Source organism: Hyalella azteca, unplaced genomic scaffold (assembly GCF_000764305.2).
Source record: "Hyalella azteca isolate HAZT.00-mixed unplaced genomic scaffold, Hazt_2.0.2 contig3861, whole genome shotgun sequence".
NCBI lineage: Eukaryota > Metazoa > Arthropoda > Malacostraca > Amphipoda > Hyalellidae > Hyalella > Hyalella azteca.
Genome location: NW_025934094.1, coordinates 285,600 through 309,011, shown reverse-complemented (window position 1 = coordinate 309,011; position 23,412 = coordinate 285,600). Strand labels below are relative to the sequence as shown.

The following is a 23,412-nucleotide window of genomic DNA, read 5'->3' as shown; positions in this document are numbered from 1 at the left end:
GGTAGTATAGCAATTTTGGGTGGAACTAATTAAATAGATCTAAAATCTTCTGTGGTTTAATTTTGCAAGTTGATCAATAATTATTTACGATTGACGATGACGACCCATGTGAAAGGTAATTTATCGACCAAGTATAGTTTGGAAACATGATAAAACATTCCTCGAGTCACTGTTCTAAATAAATGAAAGAAGGCAATATGAATAAAAAGCTTGATGTTTTAAACATACTTTTTCGATATTTACTGTAAGGCATTGAATAAGTTATCGGAGGTCAATTTATAATAAGCGTATGAAGTTCGTTTGTTGCACCACGTTCTCCTTAGAAGCTGTAGCCGCGCTGGGGCTGCTGAGGAGCCTGGTAAGTGTTCTGGGGAGGCTCGTAGGTCGGGCGAGGCTGAGGCTGCTCGTAGGTAGGACGAGGCTGAGGCTGCTCGTAGGTGGGACGAGGCTGAGGCTGCTCGTAGGTGGGACGAGGCTGAGGCTGCTCGTAGGTTGGACGGGGTTGATTGTAGGAAGCCTGAGGCTGGGGCTCGTAGGGACGAGCTTCTCCCTCGTAGGTGACTTCAGCCTGGAAGCCATTGTAGTCGGCGGTGTAGGTGACAATCTGGGTGCGGCCGTCGGGGAGGAGGACGCGGTACTCGCCGGTGGTCACCTTGCCATCGGAGTTCGTGTTGTGGCCGAAGTTGTTGCCGCTGTACTGGTCTTGGACGGCATACGAGTAATCGAATGGCATACCCTGGTAGATGATAGGAGGTTACTCAGCAAGTTATAATTCTTCGGTCTTCGATATTACTTCAGTGACTTTAATAATTTAGTGCATTCATGAAAAAATTAAATTTGCTGGTGGTATTTTCGCACGGGAAATAGGTAAGTTTTGCTTTTCATGATTTGTGCGAATTTTAAACAACTCTTTGGTCTTTCAGAAAGAAACGAATGGATTAGATCTGCCTCTTCACTCACCTCTTCAGGTTCCTGGTACGATGGCTGTCTATTAGAATAAGAGGGATGGGGCTCTGGTTGTTGGGGTGGCTGGTAGGTCTGTTGTTGGGGTGGCTGGTAGGTGTTAGGTCGTTTGTCAGGCCGGGCCACAACAACAAGTGCGAGGCACGAGAAGAGGACAACCTGCAAGCGTGATTTTTAACTTTGGATTTTAACAATATTAGTTTTGCGTAATTTGTAATTTTGACAAATTCAACTCTTCTACCAAGATCAGATGTTATTTTGTCTAGTGCAGTGTCTCAAGTTGTTAGACAGTAACAACAGGCTTACATGAGATTTATCGTTTACGGTGCTTCTTATATAAGGCCAGCAGTATTTCCATTTTCACACTTTGATGGGAAATCATATGAGCGATATCTGCCATTCATAAATATTGTTGCTATTTTGGCAATTCCTGTAAAGCGTCTCACCCTTTAATGCAGGCTAATTCAAATTTTATAGCTTAAACAAAACATTATAGGGGAAATTTATTGTGTATTTCAACTTCGCGTTTGTTCGAAGCAATGTCTCGAGTCAGCAATGACGCATTTTATAATATTTGCGCACTCGTGAGTTCAGAAACAGTACCCCAGACTCGAACAATGCCTAAACCAAATACTCACAACCCGAAATTTTTTGCAGCTCAATCCGCTATCAGTTAAGTATTCGACCTAGCATAGAATAGAATAGAAGTGTCGGCATTGAAGAAATGGGCCCATGGCCTATTACTTCATCGACTCAACGGACGAGTTTCCACATCATAAGTAGTACTGTACGTCAGATGTCTGTAAACATTCACCACTTAGCTAACATTCGAATTTGTAGTTTCTTACATTTTCAAGATTTGTTTGTTAGCTGAGGAGCGGAGCTCACCTTAGCGAACATGATGCAGGCGTGAGTTCGAATGATGCCTGTCACCGGCGGCTGGTGCGTTATATATAGCGCTCACTCATGGCCACGTACGGGGCTCTATCGAAGGCAGTGTTCGAACTGTGAACTCTTTAATGAGTGATCTCAAGAATGTTCACTTTTCATGGCCATATCCAACTCTTACGTGGCAGGTTCAATGAGGTAGTTCAGTGTTTGTGAACGTTTTTGCCACCGATTTTAGGCGGATTTAGCCCTCACCGTACAGGAAGGGACGCATCATCAGCAATATTCACCATGGATTCGATTATTATCGTATAATGGTATTATCAAGCTAATAATATAAGTTCTTTCTACTTCATTAATGATTCCATTGTTTAAAGCTCGTTTTGCTTCGGGATTTTTATATGTCGAAAAAGTATAGATTTTTCAATAATACAAATTTTTATTTTCACTAGAGGAAAAACTCAGTTTGCAATTGAGTATTGCAAATAAATAGAAAATCTGTTTTCAGAAAAGTAGTGATTAGTGAAAATTGAATTTTTTCCCCACTTAAATCCTCTGTCTCCTTACTCAGGTGCAGTTTATTTACTTATGTAACCATACAGCACATCCAATAATAAACTTAAAAAACATAGATATTGTCATAAGAATCCACCCTATCACAATGCGAGGAGAATTTTCGGAAAAATTCAATTATATTTTGTTTAGGAAAGTGTATTGGCGGACACTAAACTGAAATAAACAGACGGTATTTATAATAAAAAAATAACTGATGAACTCAATTCCCACCTTTTTTCAAACTTCGCCTCAAAAAATGCAGGTTATACCGTATAATATCATATCCTACCCAGCAGGCATCTGACGTTGAAAAAACGTTGATTATTGGTTGACTTCGGGCTGAAATGTTGAACAACCAAATTTAAACGTCATATCAACGTCGAAATCTGACAAACACTAGAAGGGTCGTAAAACAACCTTATTTCAACGTTGAAACAACGTCTATATTGGTGCGTTGAATGTTTATTTATTTTTAAACGTCCGATCAACGTCGAAATCTGACCAACACTAGAACGGACGTAAAACAACCTTATTTCAACGTTGAAACAACGTCAATATTGGTACGTTGAACGTTCATTTATTTTTAAACGTCCGATCAACGTCGAAATCTGACCAACACTAGAACGGACGTAAAACAACCTTATTTCAAGGTTGAAACAACGTCGATATTGGTACGTTGAATGTTTATTTATTTTTAAACGTCCAATCAACGTCGAAATCTGACCAAAACTAGAACACACGTAAAACAACCTTATTTCAACATTGAAACAACGTCGATATTGGTACGTTGAATGTTTATTTATTGTTAAACGTCCGATCAACGTCGAAATCTGACCAAAGCTAGAACGGACGTAAAACATCCTTATTTCAACGTTGAAAAATGGTCGATATCGGTACGTTGAATGTTTAGCTATTTACCAGCATGGAACTTAATGTTATCACACCAACATTGAATGAAATACATATGTATAAATGAACGATTAATGACCAGAGAATGTATTTCAATTTTCAAAGAGTCGAACAATTCTTTAGCTTATTTTGTTGCTCATGCACGCGAGCTGCCGTGGTCAAGGTTGCTACAAGGCGTCGCTCGGTCTCCAGCGATCCCGGGTTCGAATCCTGCTACGAACGAAAAACAGGCTGGTTCTTCAACGTTGATTCAACTAGAGAATTTGACGTTGCAGCAATGTCGTTGTAGTAATATTAATTCAACGTTGCATTGTGACGTCAGTACGACGTTTAATGAAAGATGTTGCTTCAATTCTCATTCTAAACCACTTTTCACCCTGATCTCAACGTCGTAATAGGTAGTTGTTTCAACGTCGATTCAACCATCGAATTCAACGTTGCAGCAACGTCGTAGTAGCACTGGGAGAAGCCCGGCATAAAATCTATTCCTGAGCATTTCGGAGATAATCAAGCAACTCATTTGCAACCTCAACCCAATTGTTACTATTTTCACTCAGTCCATAATAAGAGATTTTGAGTTTGCTTTGTCGATAAGACATTTAACTTAAGACCTCATAAAGAATGATGTTCTGATGTACTAAAGACATCAGAAATGTTTTATGGTTTCAGTTATGATTCCAGTGCATTAAATTGATTCCTAATATTTATTCAGTTAGATGTCGGACATCCCTACTTTGAATCTTCTTAATTTAAAGGAACAAACCAAAAAATTTTCTACGCACTCATGAGTATCGTTTCCTGAATCATTTGACTCAAAAACGATAGTAACACGACATTAATCCTCCTTCTCCATTACAGCGTGGTCTCTTCATAATACTTATTAATGTTTTTTGTTAATGACTCTTCGCTTCTAATAAAATCTTAATTTCGGATGAGGAAACGGCAGAATATTTTCGACGAATGTTATTTTGTGAATTGACTCGTTCTTTAGTTTATACTCTTCTTCATCGCCTACTTTTATCAAAGGATCTCCACTCAGCTACCCCTCCATTTAAATAATTAAGACGGTAAAAATAAATGCGAGAGCACGAATGTTCGAATTTACTTTTTCGGTATATACACGAAATTGTCACTGAAGCGTAGTAAAGGCACTGAATAAGTTATCGGAGGTCAACTTATAATACGCGTATGAAATTCGTTCGCTGCACAACGTTCTCCTTAGAAGCCGTAGCCGCGCTGGGGCTGCTGCGGAGCCTGGTAGGTGTTTTGGGTTGAGGCTGCTCGTAGGTAGGACGAGGCTGAGGCTGCTCGTAGGTTGGACGGGGCTGGTTGTAGGATGCCTGAGGCTGGGGCTCGTAGGGACGAGCTTCTCCCTCGTAGTTGACTTCAGCCTGGTAGCCATTGTAGTCGGCGGTGTAGGTGACAATCTGGGTTGCCAATTTATAGATTTAAATGGTATTTTGGTATGTCCAACAAAGCTTCTCACGCTTTATTGGCGTCTAATCAAAAATACATTTTGCGAACAAAACAGTAAAGTGTTAGAAGAATTTATTGTGGATTTCAAAATTTCGTTCCTGTTCGATGGATTGTGTCAAGTCAGGATTGACGTGTTCTATAATATTCGAACATCTTGAACATTCCCTAAATCAAATACTTTTGGCTACGAAATTTCGTTTCCAATCCGAACGTTTCTTCACAATTTTAACACAAATATGCGTAGAGGTTGACAATCCATTCGATAAGGCCAGTCGCCTGACAAGACTCCACTTCTCGAACGACTTGACCTATTCTTCTGTTGCACTTTATATACCTAAGGACATTTTCATGGAGTTAATCCTTATTTGTACTCTAGTAAAAATTACCCATCTTGATAGAACTTTGACAAACTGAACAGTCAACACGAACAATTTGGAACATAAGCATTGATTATAAATTTGTTCCTAATTTCATAAATTCCGCCTTCAATTTTGGTAAACATAAATGAAGCAATTTTTTAAACAAAATTTTTTTGCAACGCTACATTTGAATGAAGTCTTTGCATGAATTTATCGAATCAACGAGCGAATTTGCAAACCATGAGCATAGCACCTCTTAACTTTGTCAATATTCATTCATTATGAAACTGAAATTCGATGGAGAAGTCTATCACATATCCAAGGTTTGCTTGTTAGCTGAGGAGCGGAGCTCACCTTAGCGAACATGATGCAGGCGTGAGTTCGAATGATGCCTGTCACCGGCGGCTGGTGCGTTATATATAGCGCTCACTCATGGCCACGAACGGGGCTCTATCGAAGGCCCCGAACCGTGAACTTTAACTTGAGTGACCTGATGTAAGTGCACTTTTCATGGTCATATCCATCTATTACGTGGCAGGTTCATTGAGATAGGTCAGAGTTTGTGAACGTTTTTGCTACTAATTTTAGGCGGATTTAGCCCTCACCGTACAGAGAGGACGCATCATCAACAATATTCACCATGGTTTCGGTTTTTATCTTATAATGGTATTATCGAGCTCATAATATAAGATCTTTGTAGTTCATAAATTATTCGATTGTTTAAACTCGTTTTGCTTCAGGATTTTTATATGTCAAAAAGCATAGATTTTTAGTAATACAAATTTTTGTTTGACTAAAAGAAAATTTCACTTTGAAATTAAGTTTTCCAAATAAATAGGAAATCTGTTTACATAAAAGTAGTGATTAGTGAAAATTTAATTCTTTCCCACTTAAATCCGCTTTCGCCTCAGTCCAGTGCAGTATATTTATTTATGTAACTCTACCGCACATGCACTATAATAAACTTGAAAAAACATAGTTATTGGCATAAGAATCCACCCTATCACAATGCGAGGAGAATTGTCGGAAAAATCCAATTATATTTTGATTAGTAACGCGTATTAACTGACACCAAACTGGAATAAACAGAGGTATTTATAATGAAAACAACTGATGAACTCAATTCCCGTCTTTTTTCAATCTTCGCCTCAAAAAATGCAGGTTATATAAAAACATATCCTATATACGCGTCTTCACAAATTATAGTTTAGAAAAATCCCACAGTAGGCGCAAAATTATCAAAATTTAGAATGTTTTTTGCGTTCTGTTTTAATAGAATGAATGGTAAAGCGAACGCAATTGAATATCGTCATGGAACTCATTAAGAATGACGTCCACATTTACTGAGGAAGAAGAGCATTTTAGTATCCTGTACCATCATTGATACTGGACAAGATAATGATGAGTCTTAGAGAAGTGTAAGTTGGACTATATATGTTTTCTTCGAGAGGGGAATCAAGCCCCGTCATTGCCTCTAATTCTAGTCTTAACCCAGTACAAGATTACACACCTAATCTCAACAAGCAATGGTCTTATTTAGTCTTTCAACCGTACTACTTGGCATATACTTGAACTCTTGTTTGAAATAATTCAGCAATAACCAGCAAGTAGGGAAACCTTGTAGCCTTCATTTGCTTGACTATACAATGAAGAATTTGCCTGTTTACTACTCTCCCAACCCATGCCGTGAGCCTAACTGTCCACTTTAAACTAATAGGTATTCTGTACTGGACTAAAATACTTCTAGCCCCATTCGTCAAAAATAAGACCAGCAAAGCCTTTCTTCTCCGTTCCTACCTCGTCGACTGGCAAAGCACGCACAACTCTTGTAATTTTGAACAGATCCAAGTGAAAATTAAGACAAATATTGTCCAAAAACAAAATTGTGGTCGAACATAATCGAAATTATGGTTGTGGTCGAGCAATGGCAAGTTACTTTACTCGATTCATGTACGCCAACTCGCTCACACCACTCGAGCGCCATCCAGGGACTGGTCAAGTGGAGATTGGTACTGGTAGAACCGAAGCAGGTTTAGGCAATGGCTTCTTGGCTGCGGGTGAAGGTAGTGAGGTAGCTTCTCACGAAAATCGTGGAGGGGCCCATTTGCGTGGGACAGATACTGAACGTTGTGAGACGCAGATCAGACGCTCCTACGAGTATATAGATGTAGAAGCGATGATTCAATTAAGCTGTTGTTTGTCGCTGTCGTGCCCCCGAACCTAGAGTTTGGAAAGGCGTGACGACCTCATTAAAGTATATAAGTATTCTCATGGCTTGTACAAGGTCTCAGACGGTCTACTAGAATTTGAATCAAGAATCAACACCAGGGGCCACGGCTATACACTGAAAAAACCGTGGTGGAACTCATCCATGCGACAACATTTCTTCTCGCTTCGAGCCACCGACATGTGGAACTGCCTACCTGATGACATCTTTGACGTTTCAAGGATGAACGCGTTGACGCGATGCTATGCAGAGGTATGTATATGCTCAGGCCTGGATTGCCCAGCACCCTACGGACCTGGTAGAAGTCCAGTAGCTATTTTAAACCAACGTCAGTTTTAAAAGACCTTGTCAAAAAGACAGTTTTAAGATTTCCTGGTAACCATTCATGAAAAGTACGCGAATCGGCGACAGGCCACACCAGGCCTACTCTTCAGCGCCGAAAATACTATGGTATGTTTTTTCTGCCGCCTCTCCTGCAATGCTTTAAAGCGCAGTGTAAATTGAATTTTCGTCATTTGACACAGTCCATGTTCAATAATGTCAAAATATAGTTCTCATTAATCTCAAAAATGAATTTCAGAACTAATGTCGCCCATTTCTCTCTATTCCTACGGGTGGCCAAAGTTCCAGGAGTTTATCAAAATAAAATGTATATAAATTTGATCCTTCGCTCTTCATTCATCTATGGTTTATATGCGGTTCGTAGCATGAAAAAATTGTACTCATTACATCGAGCATATAGTATATGCTGTCGTTTTTTATTCTAAGGATTTTTCATTTTGTTTTAATTCGGGTACTCAAATTTTATTATTTCTTTAAATCCTGATTCAAGCCGTAGTCTCAGTTTTGAAAAAGATATTGACCATCTAAATCGTCAGATATTTTTGTCCAATACAAGCTGCCTCTTGAAATTGTTTTTTTTAATTTGACTTGAGCATTTCAGAGATAACCAATTAACTCATTTGCAACCTCGACTCTGTATTGTTACTATTTTCAGTCAGTCCATAATAAGAGATTTTGATTTTGCTTTTTCGATAAAACATTTAACTTAAGACATCATAAAGAGAAATGGTTTATGGTTTCGACATCAGACATGACAACCAGAGACATCAGAAATGTTTTATGGTTTCAGTGCATTCATGTTACGATTCCAGTGTATTAAATTGATTTTTTATATTTATTCAGTTAGATGTCGCACAACCCACTTTAAATCTTCTTAATTTCCAGGAAAAAAAAACAATTTTCGAAGCATTCATGTGTATATCGCTTCCTGCTATCATTTGACTCGAAAACGGTAATAACACGACATTAATCCTTCCTCACAGCGTGGTCTCTTCATAATACTTATTCACGTTGATTTTTGTTAATGACTAGTCGCTTCCAATAAAATCTTAATTTCGAATAAAGAAACGGTAGAATAGGTTCGACGAAGGTTCTTGCGCTAATTGGCTCGTTCTTTAGCTTATACGCTTCTTCATCGCCTATTTTTATTCAAAGTATCTCCACTCAGCTATATCCCTCCATCTAAATAATTAGGACGGTAGAAATAAATGCGAGAGCACGAATGTTCGAATTTACTTTTTCGATATATACACGAAATTGTCATTGAAGCGTAGTAAAGGCACTGAATAAGTTATCGGAGGTCAATTTATAATACACGTATGAAGTTCGTTCGTTGCATCACGTTCTCTTTAGAAGCCGTAGCCGCGCTGGGGCTGCTGGGGAGCCTGGTAGGTGTTCTGGGGAGGCTCGTAGGTCGGACGAGGCTGAGGCTGCTCGTAGGTCGGGCGAGGCTGAGGCTGCTCGTAGGTTGGACGGGGCTGGTTGTAGGAAGCCTGAGGCTGGGGCTCGTAGGGACGAGCTTCTCCCTCGTAGTTGACTTCAGCCTGGTAGCCATTGTAGTCGGCGGTGTAGGTGACTTGGTCACCTTGCCATCGGAGTTCGTGTTGTGGCCGAAGTCGTTGCCGCTGTACTGGTCTTGGACGGCATACGAGTAATCGAATGGCATACCCTGGAAGATGATAGGAGGTTATTCAGCATGTTATCTTCATTCGGTCTTCGATATGCTGTCAGTGACTTCAATGGGCAAAAATATAAAATTCAAATTTGATTGTAGTATTATTCGTCATAAAAAAAACAGGTTTGTTCGGCTGTTTCGCATTTCCAGGCAGGTTGAAGTACTTACTTAAAAGCGAGAAGTCGAGTAAGGAAAGTTTTTATTTGTGGATATCAAATAGATGAACTTCAATCTGCTGGACTCACCTCTTCAGGTTCTTGATAGGTTGGCTGTCTGTTGGAATAGGAAGGACGGGGTTCTGGTGGCTGGTAGGATTGTTGTTGGGGAGGCTGGTATGTCTGTTGCTGGGGTGGCTGGTATGTTTGTTGTTGGGGTGGCTGGTATGTCTGTTGCTGGGGTGGCTGGTATGTCTGCTGTTGGGGAGGCTGGTAGGTCTGTTGTTGGGGTGGCTGGTAGGTGTTAGGCCGTTTGTCAGGCCGGGCCACAACGGCAAGTGCGAGGCACGAGAAAAGGACAACCTGCACACATGTTGCACTCAAAGTTAACTCTTTATCTATTTATACTAATTCTTCAGAAATAGTTAACTTTTTCTTATTAAAGTTGAAAAATCTACATTTTACGTCCCAGACAGCTTTTTGGGCTGTTTGGGACTAGAGCAAATTTCACATCGGATGACATCACAAAATGGAAATTTTTTTACGTTCTCAAAATGATTTTGAACTTCAAGTAAAACCGTCAACTCAGAACGATAGGTTTATTTAAATTGCGACTTTACTCAAAATTTATGATGAGTAAGAAACTACTTTGAGGATCCATTCCTGGTTTGTTCAGAACAACTTTTTTGGAAACTCGAGTATCTTCTCGTTAACATTTTCCCTCTTATCTGGCCCCAGATACATCCATCCCAGTTCATCAGTAAATCCATCATCATAGAAGAAAATTTTTGCTCTGAATTTTTCTTAGAACGTAAGTGCAATGTTATACTGATCTCAAGGCCTATTTGAAACAAATTTTCGATATGTAATATTAAAATTGAATTACATCTTGGGCGTGCCATGGTCCTAGTGAATAAAGTCACTTCTCTAATATGTCCGTACTGCAAAAGCAGTTAAATTTCGTCATTGAATAAGATAATTTGTTGAATTTTCGTACCATGAGTTCTTCAAATCCAAATTTGTTCTGTTATGAGTAAGTATTTAACTCCTATGAGGAGAAACTTTACAGACTATTCACTTTCTTAGAGGTGGTGAGCTCACCTTAGCGAACATGTTGCAGTGGAGAGTTCGAATGATGTCAGTGACTGGCGGTTGCTGGTTTATATAGAACTCAACCAGGGTCAGAAAGGAAGTCCCGCCCTCTGACCTCGCTTGCGATCGCTTCTTGACCCAGAATGACTACGCAGGTCACTCCCTCTCGGAACCATCATTGTGAACCAGGGCCAGGTGATGCTACATCTCTGTTCTTCAAATCTTGACGTGACCGCGGCATGATTTCCGTGACGAGCCTTAATAAGGTGCATACAAAACATCGTGCGCTGCAGACTAAAAAAATCATAAGTCACATGCTCGGAAACGATTGCGAAGTGTTTATTAAACTCAAATTGGCCATAACAGGAATGAAATTCAAATATTCTGTCTTCTTAAGATTTTTGGTTATTCTTGAATTTGATCAAGATCGGTATCGATGGCCCCCCTTTTATCACAATATGAGTTAGAAAAATTAAAAATTTTCAATGATGGATAGTGTTATCCATTTGTATAGTAAAACATCATTAAAGGAATGTGCAATTAATTACCGGTTTTAGCAAGTTTTAAAAGGGCACTAGAAAAGATAAAGCGAGAACGTCCACAAGTTTTCATCGGCCCTTTCGTCGGAACATGATACTTGAATTTAAATTTACATCTCGAAGTAATCGTTCACTTCCTCGGGAAATTTTCATTGGTGACCATCTTATTCTAGTAACGGCAGCAAGACAAAACGAATCTCTTCAATTGTTTAGCTTACACTTCGAGTCGTGTGTACCGGAGTTCACTGCAATGCACGTTAAGGTAACTAGTTTCTCACTCTTTTAAACAGGACAAAAAAGTTTCTCATACAGCACTCGACAAAGATACAGCAAAGTTTAAAGGAAGTGTTCGACATTCATGCTCCCGTGTATGTTTATATTACGGGACGCTTGAAAACGTGAGTGTTGAGGCAGGTGGCTCTTCAACTTTCTTCCCTCAGCAATCAATGCTTCAAGGACGATTACAGAACCCATTATTAAACATAATTGTAATTTTAGAGAACATATGTACAATAATTGGAACGTTGGAATTTGAAATTTCATTTTCATCTTGATACGGAACAAAATATGCGATTAAATGAGGAAAAGGTAGTCAGTGGAAGGATCCGAATTCCAAATGCTGGGAATAGATTCAGAAAGTATATTAATGAAATTACTGAAAGCCGTGTCAGTATCAGAGGATTTTCGACCCGAAACAAACAATTTCCCTCCGGGATATACGTAAATGTAAGAGGAAAGGGAAAACAGTGAAGAGTGACGTTACACTCACAACCCCATGGACTCGGCCACCGTCATGCCTGCTCGAGTTCCTTGCATTTCGAATACTGAGAAGCCAAGCGGAATGTGTGTTCATGAAAATGCACAATCACCGTTTAGAAGGCGAAAGAGCCTCGTTGAAGCGATATGAGCGCTATCCTTCGTGTATGACTTGATAGGCTAATCGCAAGCTCCTCAGTCTTCACACAAACATTCGAAAGGATTCTTTCAAAATTTATTCACTCTCATTCACAGTAATTTTTTTTACATGAAGCTGACTGACGATAAATAATGCTCTAAATTATATGAACGTGGGGATTATATCCTATTTCTTCAGTGCCGACACTTCTATTCTTCTAAGATTCTTGAATTTTTCCCATAAAAGCACTTACGATGACGGGATTCCAACTGCTGCCAGAAATTTATGTAAGAAAAATAAATTGTCAAAATGCCAAATCAGCACATATGCGATTTGGCCTGCTTATACAGGGAATCAAATACGCTGAGATGTGAAGACCCACAAAAACTCGACTGCCCGCTGATTCTCTATAGAAATTATCAAATAGCGTTTCTAACGGTTTCCAAGCTTTCGGGTGAATGTGCAACTCAGCATTTAATTGCGTTCAATAAAAACTAGGGCAATTCCGTATCTCAAGATCGTATTTTACTGCACAGACATTTATCATTTCGAGTGCAGCTCTGAAATCATATATACTCCTCAAGTTATCGGGTCGGACCCTTGCCATTATACTTTTTCGAAAATTTATTGTGCAGTCATATTACGGTACAGGGTGAAAATTTTTTCTGTAATTATAAAATAAATTACATTAAATAGTTTTTCTTCTCTTAATCGAAGTTTATTTTTACCGAAAGGTATAAATATTTTCAGTAAACGAATGACTTTCAGGCTCGTGTACCGCAAATGGAAAAGCAAACACACATGGAAGTCCTGCTAAGTATATATAGTACACCGTCTGTCAGCCTCGGAGGAGATGAAGGTGATGGCAGAGGAAGAAATATTGCCTTAAAAAATACAATTTTACTACATCGACTAGTTTACGTACAGAACGTTCCTAAATCACGTTCAAATTTTAAATGCGTTGGGAATTGAAATTCGAATGCTGTAGATCATCAAAAGAATTGCTGCCGTAATTTTCTTTCTATCACTGGCACAAATTTTTCAAAAATTCTGTATAAACCGTGAAACAAACCTAATGACCATTGAAATTTGTTAGTAATATTGTTATCAAAACGTTCTTTTCTACAAGGCTTGACTCAATTCAACATACTTACAATCAGCTGGAAGTGTATGTTGCCAGTTGAACTCTGGGTAACAACATATTTATGTCTGATTAAATTACTCATAACATTTAAATTTACCAATAGTCATTTAATAACATTGAGAGGCATGAATGTGCGATGAAAGTAGTCAAGAGTAATCTGGAAAAAGATGGGAAGAATCCTCCGACAATGTCTGTCATCAACGTAAAATACGTGTATTGAGAAATTGCATACTGCTTTTTGTAGTGAGCGTGAAATCCTTTCCGGCAATGGAAATAAGATTGGAAAAGTTGGTGATAAGATTTATAGAAAATGAAGTGGTTTCATATAGTTGTAGATTTCGACGTATATTAAACTACTTAGCCTCAAGCCAACCAAGGTTCATAAAAATGGGTCATGACCTTATTAACACACTTATAATGCTTATAATGACTGCATGCGCGCGCATAATCCATTTAGCCACAGCTTCGTCAATGAAAGAATTTCTTGAAGCCATGTCATGCAAGAAAGCCTTTCGTTTTGCCACGCATGCCGCAAATGGAAGGGAAACTTTATCGTAATCCAATGCCCTGAGGGAAGGGACTGACTCGAGTAATTGCCTGCTATAGACGAGTGCGCAGAGCTTAGTGTCGGACTGACGCTCCGAGCGTTCTTTGTCAGCCATGCTAGCTTGTGTATGAAGAAGTGAGATGTTTAACGAACCACCCTTGTAAGATTGTGCAAACAGCAAACAAAGTTTTACAAGATTGCTTGTAAACGACCACTAATTACCTGTTGCTTAGCTTCTTCAAACTGCACCTCAACGCACAACTTGTTCGAAAATCAGTGCGAGGTCAAAAAACTGGTACCTATACTCTTCGATATTTTCTGATCGGTATTTTCGGTCGTACACTAACGACTACTAACGGTTGCATAACACTAACGGTCGCCGAACAAAATTTTAAGGTTTCGTCCGCAGTCCGGCTTGGTTCACATTTGTGATAATATTATCTGTGAGAAAAACCGAGCATGCATGCAGGTAATGTCACCTCTTATGAGCAACGTTAGGGAGGTAAATTTGTTCACATCAAGTGATAAGCAAAAATACACAAAATCAGTTATTAGCAGGAGAGTTAATTAGCGCGGGGTCGAGAGCAAATTAGAAAATGTTTCACACAGACAGTTCACAAAGACAGTTCACAAATGTTTCACACAGACAGTTCACAAAGACAGTTCACAAATGTTTCACACAGACAGACAGTTCATTTGATTCATACCATTTCTGTCATCACCGGAGCTTCCATAAATACATATAGATCATCTCTGTTAATTTCGAGCTGCGTTTGTAAGAGACACTCCTTGAACTCGGTACATCGATGCGGTTAGAGAGCTCAGCCGTAATCGACGAACACTGCTCTACTCTCGACACCAAGACGAGTAACGACCTTCCCTCGGGAACCGCTCGGCAATGAATTCTTAGACGAACGTGGAATGATGGCAGGTATAGGAATGCCGGAATAACGCATGTCATGATGACTTCGGCCACTGAAGAGAAACTTTTCTAGAGCTTATTTGCCGATGGGCACTGGATGAGAACTGATTTGGTTAATTTTTCTCATACAAATATATGTGATCATGAACTACTTTCCCCCTTGATAGCGCTCAAATTCTTACAGTTTTGCGTTATAACTAAAAATCCTCGAAGCATGTGTTTTTGGACTCTGTAATTGGAGCTTGGTTAAAAAAGGGAATCTTCTGCCGAAAGCCTCTTCAAATTTGAACAGCACCTTAAATTAATTATAGATTTTTGTTTAATATTCAGCTCCCAATTCACAAGCTTTTTCGAAAACGTGTCAAGAAATTACGCAAAGAAAATGCTTTCCCGGCTGCATTCCAAACAACAATTATCATTGAGAACTTATCAATGTTCAGTTCGCATACCTAATTTGTAGCCGATGCTTTTCTTATTTAATTGTCATCTCAAGATGGAAAATCATACACCTGTGCAATGATCCACATAATTAAATATAATGCCATGAAAACAATATAGTCATTTTAGTGATTTAACTCTCAATCGCCGTTATTTAACAATGATTTTCCAGAAGTGCAGCAAAAATTATAATCAAAGCTTTACTTTTGCGAGATGGCGCGCTTTATGAAATTGATTGATATAATGTGGATGATTACTATAATATGCAGGTTTTATACTAAACTAAGCGATTTCACAGCTTGTAATAGAGTATACAACGTACACCGAATTAATGATCATGTTAAAAACACTTAAACATGGAACTATGAATGCTTCGTCACGTTCGACACCCACGAGTGTTCCACTTCGACATGCCTGCCGTCATGGAAACGTTTTGACCCAAGATGGCCTTGCAGGTCGGGACCCGAAATGGTTCACGCCTCGCCCCTGCATGGAACATCTTTGTGGCAGGTCTCACACGCCCTCTTGTGGTCGCGCTGAAGGTAATGACATCTGAGAAAACCCAACTCTTTTTACGGCCTCTATGATATTGGTTAAAACAGACCTCAATGGATACATGTTTTAAACGCCGAATATATGCCTGACAAACATCAGTGAACTCGTTTCTCAGGTCAGGCCAATTTACGCCGATAGCAAGTAATTAACGCATTTATCATGGTAGCTTGTGTCCAAATTACAAGTTTAATACGAAATTGTTTTGTGTAAGTTACTAATTTATTCATGAAATTTGAAAAGTTTTGAGGAAGATTGATGACGGAATTTCTATTGGCAACTGCTTAAAGTCGCAGTTATAAACCCTTTCAGTAATTAAATATTAAATAATTTTCAAGTTTTTCTTGCCTTGCTGTTGCAAAACAGTTTTAAAAAAACTTAGGAGTTACAAATTTTGTTATTGCTGAAGAAATAGGTACTACTAATTCAAGCTGCCACACTACAAAAGACACGTTCATACTTCTACCTTCCTGAGCTGAGCGATTCATCATTTGTACTTCGGGTTACCGTGGTGGCAAAATGGGTCTTGGCCTCGAAGATGAACGCCTCTCTTACGGCCACAAAATTCCGATACAAAGATATTTTGTTTCGTAAAACCCTGGCGCCCTGAGCCGTGTTCTTCATTTTTAGGCATCGAGGTCACTATATATGCTTCGACGGGCGAGCTGAGCGAGTTTTGAGGTTAGGGGTACAAAAAACTTGTTACAGTCGTACAGCAATTAAAGAGCATTACATAGAGGAAAGGCTGGAGCAACACTTACTCGATCTCTCAACCAGACAACACACTGAAGCAAGAGGAGCTTATTCGCGTTGATAGCCGCAGTGATAGCTCAGTGATGGTCAATCGTCAGGTCTTAATTGGCTACCTGCAATACCTGAGGCAGTTAATGGGTAATAATATAGGTATTATATCTGTTTTCTAAGGAGGTCGACATCTAATCTGATATCGCTAGAACACATTTTAAAACGAAATGCAATACGGACTATCGATTAAACCGTCACACAGGTAGTCACGATTTTTTATTCGAAAAATTGAATTCCCTAAAAATGTGTCAAGAGGACCCATGAGGTTTATTACGACACATGTCTGTAATTCTTGTACTAACTTTTTGAAACTGTCAAGTTTTGCTCCATATTTCTATTTGAGATTAAGAATGAGTTTGCTTCCAAAAATCAGGTTTACCATTAAAATTCTTCTTAGAAGGCAAAGTCAATTCAACAACGAATAGCAAGGGCGCCTCAATCAAACAGCAGGGTGCCAGGTTTAATGGAAAGACATTGTCTGCATTAATTTCGCTGCAAATTATTTGCGAATGGGGTATTACAAATTTCAATAAGACAAGAATGATGGAGGCAGCGTCTGTCGCTTTTTGCATGTGGGATGAAATGCCTAATGCACACCAATAGAATGCACCCGTCAGTTCTCATTTCGCTGAAAGTTCTGAAATTAAATTGACATGAGCGTTTATTCAAATATTCGTAGCTGAAGCATGCACAAGATATTCAAATTAAACGATCGTCCAACTTCGACACGTAAAAAATGTTGCCTGACTTATGAAAACTAAATAATTTCTTCTTCCCCTTATGACAGCAAATAAAATTTCAAGCATACACAAGCTGATAAGATTCAAGTCCATAATTAATTTTTTATTGAAACGTGAAGCAAAATTATTTCGTGAATTGAAAATAGACTCCAAGTTACCCGTTTAGAATTAGCGTTTATTGTTACCCTTCACCTAATTTTTGCTATTAAGCATAATAACGACCTGCGATACAGGCGGGCGTCGATAAAAAGAATTGAGAGCAATTTCGTCCTGAGCCTTAACATCAACGCATGACTTTAAAGTCATAATATTTAGGCCTCGTAGGCGCAAACTTAGTCGTGACCAGGGCCTATACTTTCAAAAAAAGTTAAGAGATCGTAAGTTCATCAGCCAATCATTGACGGCCTTTCAAGCAAAATCCACAAATCATTGACAAGAAAATAGATCGTAAGTACTTACGTTCACTTATAGCGAGTTGTGAAAGTATGGCCCCTGAATACGATTAGATTAATTTCTTGTACGATAAATTGACAAAAAAAATTATGTTCATCCGTTGGTTCACTTATAAAATTTGAGGAGTGAGTTGATCAAATTGATAATGTAAACCTGCAAGCAATTGAAATATTTATTCAAAATCATGATAATTTAAGATGTGGATGATTTATGCTACTACGATCAACATTCTAATTTAATCACTCCACTGAAACTAAAAAACTTTATTAGTATTGTGCCTGATTTATTTGCTATTTTTCTGTTATACCGAAATAAAGAGTACTTCAGAGGCGAGCGTTAATAATTGGGAGCGCCCGTGAAATGTTCAAGGCTGAACGAAAAAAAATGCATCGCACAATTCACAGCGCATTGCTATAATAATAAAAATCGTAACATATAGCAGGCATTTAAATTTACCAATTCAAGTAAATGCTCACGCAGAGAATTTAATTGCAGCCAATTATTATTCGGTTCATAATTATTTAAGATATTCGAAGTTCTTGCTTCATTTGCAGACAATGCTTATGAAGATCGACGACCGATACTTTTACTGGTGTTCATGAATAAGAATTTATGCCCGAGCCAGAGACGCGCTTAACAGATCACAACTGCTTCATCTATTGCCCCTGATGCATAATAAATGTTTACATGGAATTTGATTAAAGAATTCATTCTCACTCGCATAGTCTACTGGAAAATATTGCAATTGAGTCGAGTGGAGTTCTAATGGTGTCATCTATAAACGCAATTAAGAAAGCCTCACTTAACTGCCCTTCAATGCCACGAATGTTAGAAGGACTAATTCTGGAATCTGCTTCACCCTAGAATAAAATGGACATTGAGTTAAATATTTTTCATTCATAATTTTCTTGTTATGTTAATCTTAAGAAGAAATTTATATTCATGGTATGTACAATCGCGTGTTTTCTGTACTTGCATGGCCGCAGGAACGCCTACCAAATGCCAATCCTATCTATTGAAAAAAATCACACTTTTCAGGCTCTATAGAAATCACTTTCAACTGTCTTCTTGTATTGCTTATGTGATATTACGTTTCGCTGAATAACTTGTTTGGTCTCTAACATTTTTGAGGGTGAAAAATAACTTGAATTATAGCTGCGAACATTAATTGCGAATCTACGTTCCAGAATTGAGTAAGAAAATACTTCCTTTTCGATTTGTACCCGCAACAAAAGACATCGTTCTTATTCGTAGAAACAGGAATGAAACATCGAAATTGCTCTCCCTTTAATGATATTACATTTGTTACCGCTGAAAGAACACAAGCATACAATTATTCGTTTATCTTACGATAAAATTTTAGGGGTTCCAGGATGATCCAAATCGGAGATCATCTTAGAAGTCAGCCCTATAAAGCGTATCTGGCGTTGGAACAGTCTGGGGAGGGAGGTAGCTGGTCTCCGGGGCCCTGAAAGTATTCTGGACAATTGCACGGGTCTGCTGGGGCTCGACATAGGCGTTCGTGGGCTCGTCGTACCGTTGAGGAGCTTCGTAGGGTCGGGCCTCTCCTTCGTAGGTTACATCAGCCTGGTAACCTTTGTGGTCATCCACCCTGTAGGAGACGATCTGGGTGCGGCCGTCGGGGAGGAGGACGCGGTACTCGCCGGTGGTCACCTTGCCATCGGAGTTCGTGTTGTGGCCGAAGTCGATGCCATTGTGAGCGTCGCTCACTCCATAACCATATCCGAAAGGCATGGGTTTCTGAAGTATAACAATTTATCATTGTTAATAAGCATCAGATATATTGCGCTCATCTAAAATTCAACAATAATATACGCTGACCGTAATTAACTTTTGTTAGAAGCTTTAGAATTTAAACGAACAAATAAGAAATTTTCAGTACATTAAAATCTGAATTTATATTGAAATTTAGTTCAGAAAATGATTCTTTACTCTCGTTAGAATTACCAGGTTTTCTTGCTGATGGTTGTAGCTGGGCCTGGAGGCAGCGTGGGGCGATTTCCGATTCTGAGATTGAGGAAAGCTATGAAACTGTGACTGAGGGGAGCCGTAAATTTGAGAGTGGGATGAGCCGAGAATGTGGGAGTTAGGTGACCCAAGAACTTGTGTGTGGGTGAGAGCCTCTTGGGGAAAACTAGGGCGCTCGTGGTTTCTATTGGGGGGAATCAAAGCGGAGTGGGCAGGGATAAAGGTAGAGTGAGAAGATGCGGAGGCTTTCTGGGGAGGAATGTAGTAAGTCGGGGCTGTAGGATTGAAATGTGTGGCTGGAGGATCGTAGTTGTAACCACGATGACCAGGCAACTTCTCTGCCACCGTGAGGTAGGCCAGGAAGAGGCAGCACAGAGCAGCAAGCTAAAACAACAATATTGACTTATTATTTTATTTATTTATTTTTACTATTTTAATCTTAAAATGATCTGTCGCAAAAAAATAAGGTTTTATCAGATGAATAAATGAAATAAATTCTGCCTAGAATACAGCGGTCAAGAAATCAAAAATTTATTTTTTTAATATCTCAAGGCTTAAAAGTACGGAATTTTGAAGAAAATGCCGCTGTGATTAAATATCATTTTATTTATTATATTGATGATTTCATACCAATGCACTAATGTTTGAATGAAGGAGTTATTTATTAAATAATGATAACGTAAGATCTATCTTTTAACTTAAAATTTGATGAACGAACTAGTCTCGAAGCTCAGTGCAATTTAAAATGCTAGTGAAATATAAATTATTTTGAAAAATTATTTTAATTTCAATCATAATGGTGATCATCTGAAATTGCAAATGAAATAAAATCTCTTAATCATTTCTAATTTTGTTGCACGGTCTTCATTAGCAGTAATCTTATTCTGATCACTCACTTGTAGGCTAGTCATCGTGATGAAGCGGATTGTGTGACTGTGAATATCACATCCGCAGCCACCCTACATATACCCGTCCTCAGGGTCGTACGATATCACGCCTTCTTTTTCACGGTCTTCGTACGACAACTGCATGCACGCGGAGCTGCTCTACCTGCGCACAGCGCTCATTTTCTCAGGTAAAATTAAGTCCAATTAAAAGTGGAGACCTTCTCGGAAAATGATTCAAATTCTTTTAACAAATCTCTGCTGAACAGGCACACTTATGTATAAAATAAAGAATCATTTAACTTCTTTATTTCATTTTTTAAGACGTGAATCCAGCGGAGATTTTTCAGATAAGATTCAGATTTTGCACATTAATCGGTGCAAATCGAAATCGGAGATTTCAGATTTTGCACATTAATACTAGTTCTAAATCCAGTCCATAGCTGAATGGATGCTAAATTAGCGGTAATGTGTCGGGGTGCATGTCAGCATCCACTGCATGTTCCTGACTTATTGCAAAAGTCTTATTTTTTATGATATAATACCGTGAATAATGATCATAAACATACATATCATAAATATACATAAAAGATACAAATCAATAGAATATAAAATTAAAATACATAGTTTTTTTCATCTACGCTAAAAAAACTAGTTCCTCAATGAATCTATGCGTTGTGATTTCTCGTTTGAAATGACACTTATTACAGTCACTTCTATAATATGTTCAGATGAAATATCAAGGGCCGCTCGTGTGCACATAGATCATAAGAGAAGAATATTGGAAGAAATGAGCAGATTTAACAATAACATTGAGGGACTCCGCGAGGTGATGTCGATCTCATTGAAAATAGGCTGAAGGTGACAATAATAGAACAGGTAAGTATTTCGTGAATATAAACGTTTTGGGGTGTGGCGTCTGGACAAGGTAAGGCATAGCCGCAGGCAGGTATGTAAGCTATAATCTATCGCGAGTGATATAGGGAACACAACCCGCATAATATCACGAAAATGAGTTCCTGTAATATACTTTGCAAATTTATGATACTTTCAAGAATGACCTTTGATAAAATTTAAGCTTTATGACAATTTTTCAGAGACCAGCATACAGCAAGTAGTATGTTCTGTTGGAGTTATCTATTTTTGCTAATCTACAATTTACGGCAAGAACTATAACACCTGGACAAGTATCTGAAAATTCTTTCATGAAAAAGCCTGCATCGTTGATGCACGGTTCTAACGTTTTTATATATAAAAAAAAAAACTTCCCTGCAGCACCTGAATCAGACAATAAGCCGAACAGACGACCAAATAAACGCTTGTCTATCACACTCACCGACTTCCTGCGGCATTGTAAAGACCGGCGTCACGTGACGTGAACGCCTCTATACGGCCGCGGTGAAATGCTTGACCGTGATGGCCGAACAATGAGGAATGCGTGACGAAACGATGAAAAATGTGCATGGAGGATATCCACCTTAAAACCTGAGATTTGCTTCCTCATTAATTCATTTATAGACAGACAACTTTTCGTCTTCCGGTATAAAAAAATTATTATTTGACCGCCCACTTGGATGAACATGTAGGAGAACATTACTCAGAGAACGGGGCCTGTACTTTCAAAAAAAAAGTTAAGAGATCGTAAATTCATGAGCCAATCATTGACGGCCTTTCAAGCAAAATCCACCAATCATAGATAAGAAAATAGAGCGTAAGTACTTACGTTCATTTAGCGAGTTTTGATAGTTATGGCCCCGGAGCTTTGTCTTTTAGGTAGATCTTCAATATGCGATAAGCAAGATTGGCGTATCATTTCCCAGAGGATTAGAAAAATTTTGTACATATGGTTAACAAATTTTCATGTAGGGATCTCAGAAGGCTAAAGAAAAGTAACTTTTCGTTTGCACTCTTACAATCCATAAACAAACAACTACTCCTTATTGGAAACAAAATGGACAGACAGCAAATAAAGTCCATGCATCAATGATTTGGGAGTGAAAAAATCTTGCATAAACGTGAATATATACGATTCATTGTTCGCTAATGCGTATTTTTATAGACGTAATCTTCAAGGGTGGATAACATAAATTAAATTACAGCTCCATGACGAATATCTTTTTGCAGACAAAATTCTACGAGCTTGAGGAGACAGCTCCTGGCGTTTTAGAATAGCCTTGATAAAGTACGGCGGTGAATCGCCGCACTTTAATAGTCATAGTTGCGGTCATCATTCCATGAAGCCAAGTTATTCAATTCCGTTGTATTAAAACATCACACCCATGCGCTGCAATAGGACGCTGAAAACAGTTTCAAATGCCATATGAACAGACGATGCGCGCATCGTCATTTTCCATCATGCAGCAGATCCTTACAATTATTCAGCTGGTGGAAGCCCACATAGTTTGCCCATCACAATTATAAGTGATCTCTAAACCACACTTGACCGATCATCTTTAGACAAACAAGAATAAGGAGCCTAATGCTAATGGATTGCTTTCCTAAAGATATATATTGCTTTCCTAAAGATCATATATTGGTTCCCTAATTTAATTTATCATTTCAATGTCGTACAATTGCAAAGGTTGCCAAATCGTGCTCGAGCAGGGAAATCAAGAAACGATCAGGAATATTAAGCGGCTTCTTTCTGGAACTGTTCTTGTGATGAATCGATGGTAAATTTGAGTTGAATGGGTCGGACATTGCGTGCTAAGCTCCCTTCTTGGAGGCAGAGTTAGCGACTGCTTGCACGCTCTCGGAACACATGCATCGCAAATGATTTATGTACAGCGAACGCGTCATGAAGCAATAATGAGCACAATCTCTCATCAGATACCATGAAGTATCGAAAAAATATGGTAACCTCC

The 23,412-nt window shown here is 38.8% G+C and overlaps 2 protein-coding genes across 4 annotated transcripts; both read right to left on the bottom strand.

Annotated features, from left to right (window-relative positions):
* Nucleotides 1-261: 261 nt before the first annotated feature.
* LOC108681601 (extensin-like) lies at nt 262-10,671 on the bottom strand. Of its 3 annotated transcripts, XM_047879803.1 has the most exons (5): nt 10,651-10,671; nt 9,640-9,912; nt 9,305-9,388; nt 458-652; nt 305-397 (listed from the first exon to the last, which is right to left on the bottom strand). In XM_047879803.1, the coding sequence occupies exons 1-5, from the start codon at nt 10,660-10,662 to the stop codon at nt 320-322; spliced, it is 642 nt and encodes a 213-aa protein (XP_047735759.1). In that variant the 5' UTR covers nt 10,663-10,671; the 3' UTR covers nt 305-319. The 3 variants fall into 3 exon arrangements, with proteins under 3 accessions (XP_047735760.1, XP_047735761.1, XP_047735759.1); XM_047879804.1 differs by lacking the exons at nt 9,305-9,388; nt 9,640-9,912; nt 10,651-10,671 and adding exons at nt 961-1,122; nt 5,505-5,531 and having other exon boundaries at nt 262-397; nt 458-736; XM_047879805.1 differs by lacking the exons at nt 9,305-9,388; nt 9,640-9,912; nt 10,651-10,671 and adding exons at nt 961-1,122; nt 1,852-1,877 and having other exon boundaries at nt 262-397; nt 458-736.
* LOC108681600 (pro-resilin) lies at nt 4,402-20,614 on the bottom strand. The gene is made up of 4 exons (XM_018170649.2): nt 20,561-20,614; nt 19,644-20,048; nt 19,302-19,436; nt 4,402-4,742 (listed from the first exon to the last, which is right to left on the bottom strand). Exons 1-4 carry the CDS (start codon nt 20,573-20,575, stop codon nt 4,491-4,493), a joined length of 807 nt encoding a protein of 268 aa, XP_018026138.2. The 5' UTR covers nt 20,576-20,614; the 3' UTR covers nt 4,402-4,490.
* Nucleotides 20,615-23,412: the final 2,798 nt, after the last annotated feature.

Excerpts from the sequence above, each read along its gene's own strand:
- LOC108681601 (XM_047879803.1), bottom strand. Across the intron at positions 9,389-9,639 it reads CCTATCAAGAACCTGAAGAG|GGTATGCCATTCGATTACTC; the intron begins GTGAGTCCAGCA and ends ATCATCTTCCAG. Across the intron at positions 653-9,304 it reads ACACGAACTCCGATGGCAAG|GTGACCACCGGCGAGTACCG; the intron begins GTGACCAAGTCA and ends TCCGATGGCAAG.
- LOC108681600 (XM_018170649.2), bottom strand. Across the intron at positions 19,437-19,643 it reads ACCATCAGCAAGAAAACCTG|AAACCCATGCCTTTCGGATA; the intron begins GTAATTCTAACG and ends GTTATACTTCAG. Across the intron at positions 4,743-19,301 it reads TCCCCGACGGCCGCACCCAG|ATTGTCACCTACACCGCCGA; the intron begins ATCGTCTCCTAC and ends TTGGCAACCCAG.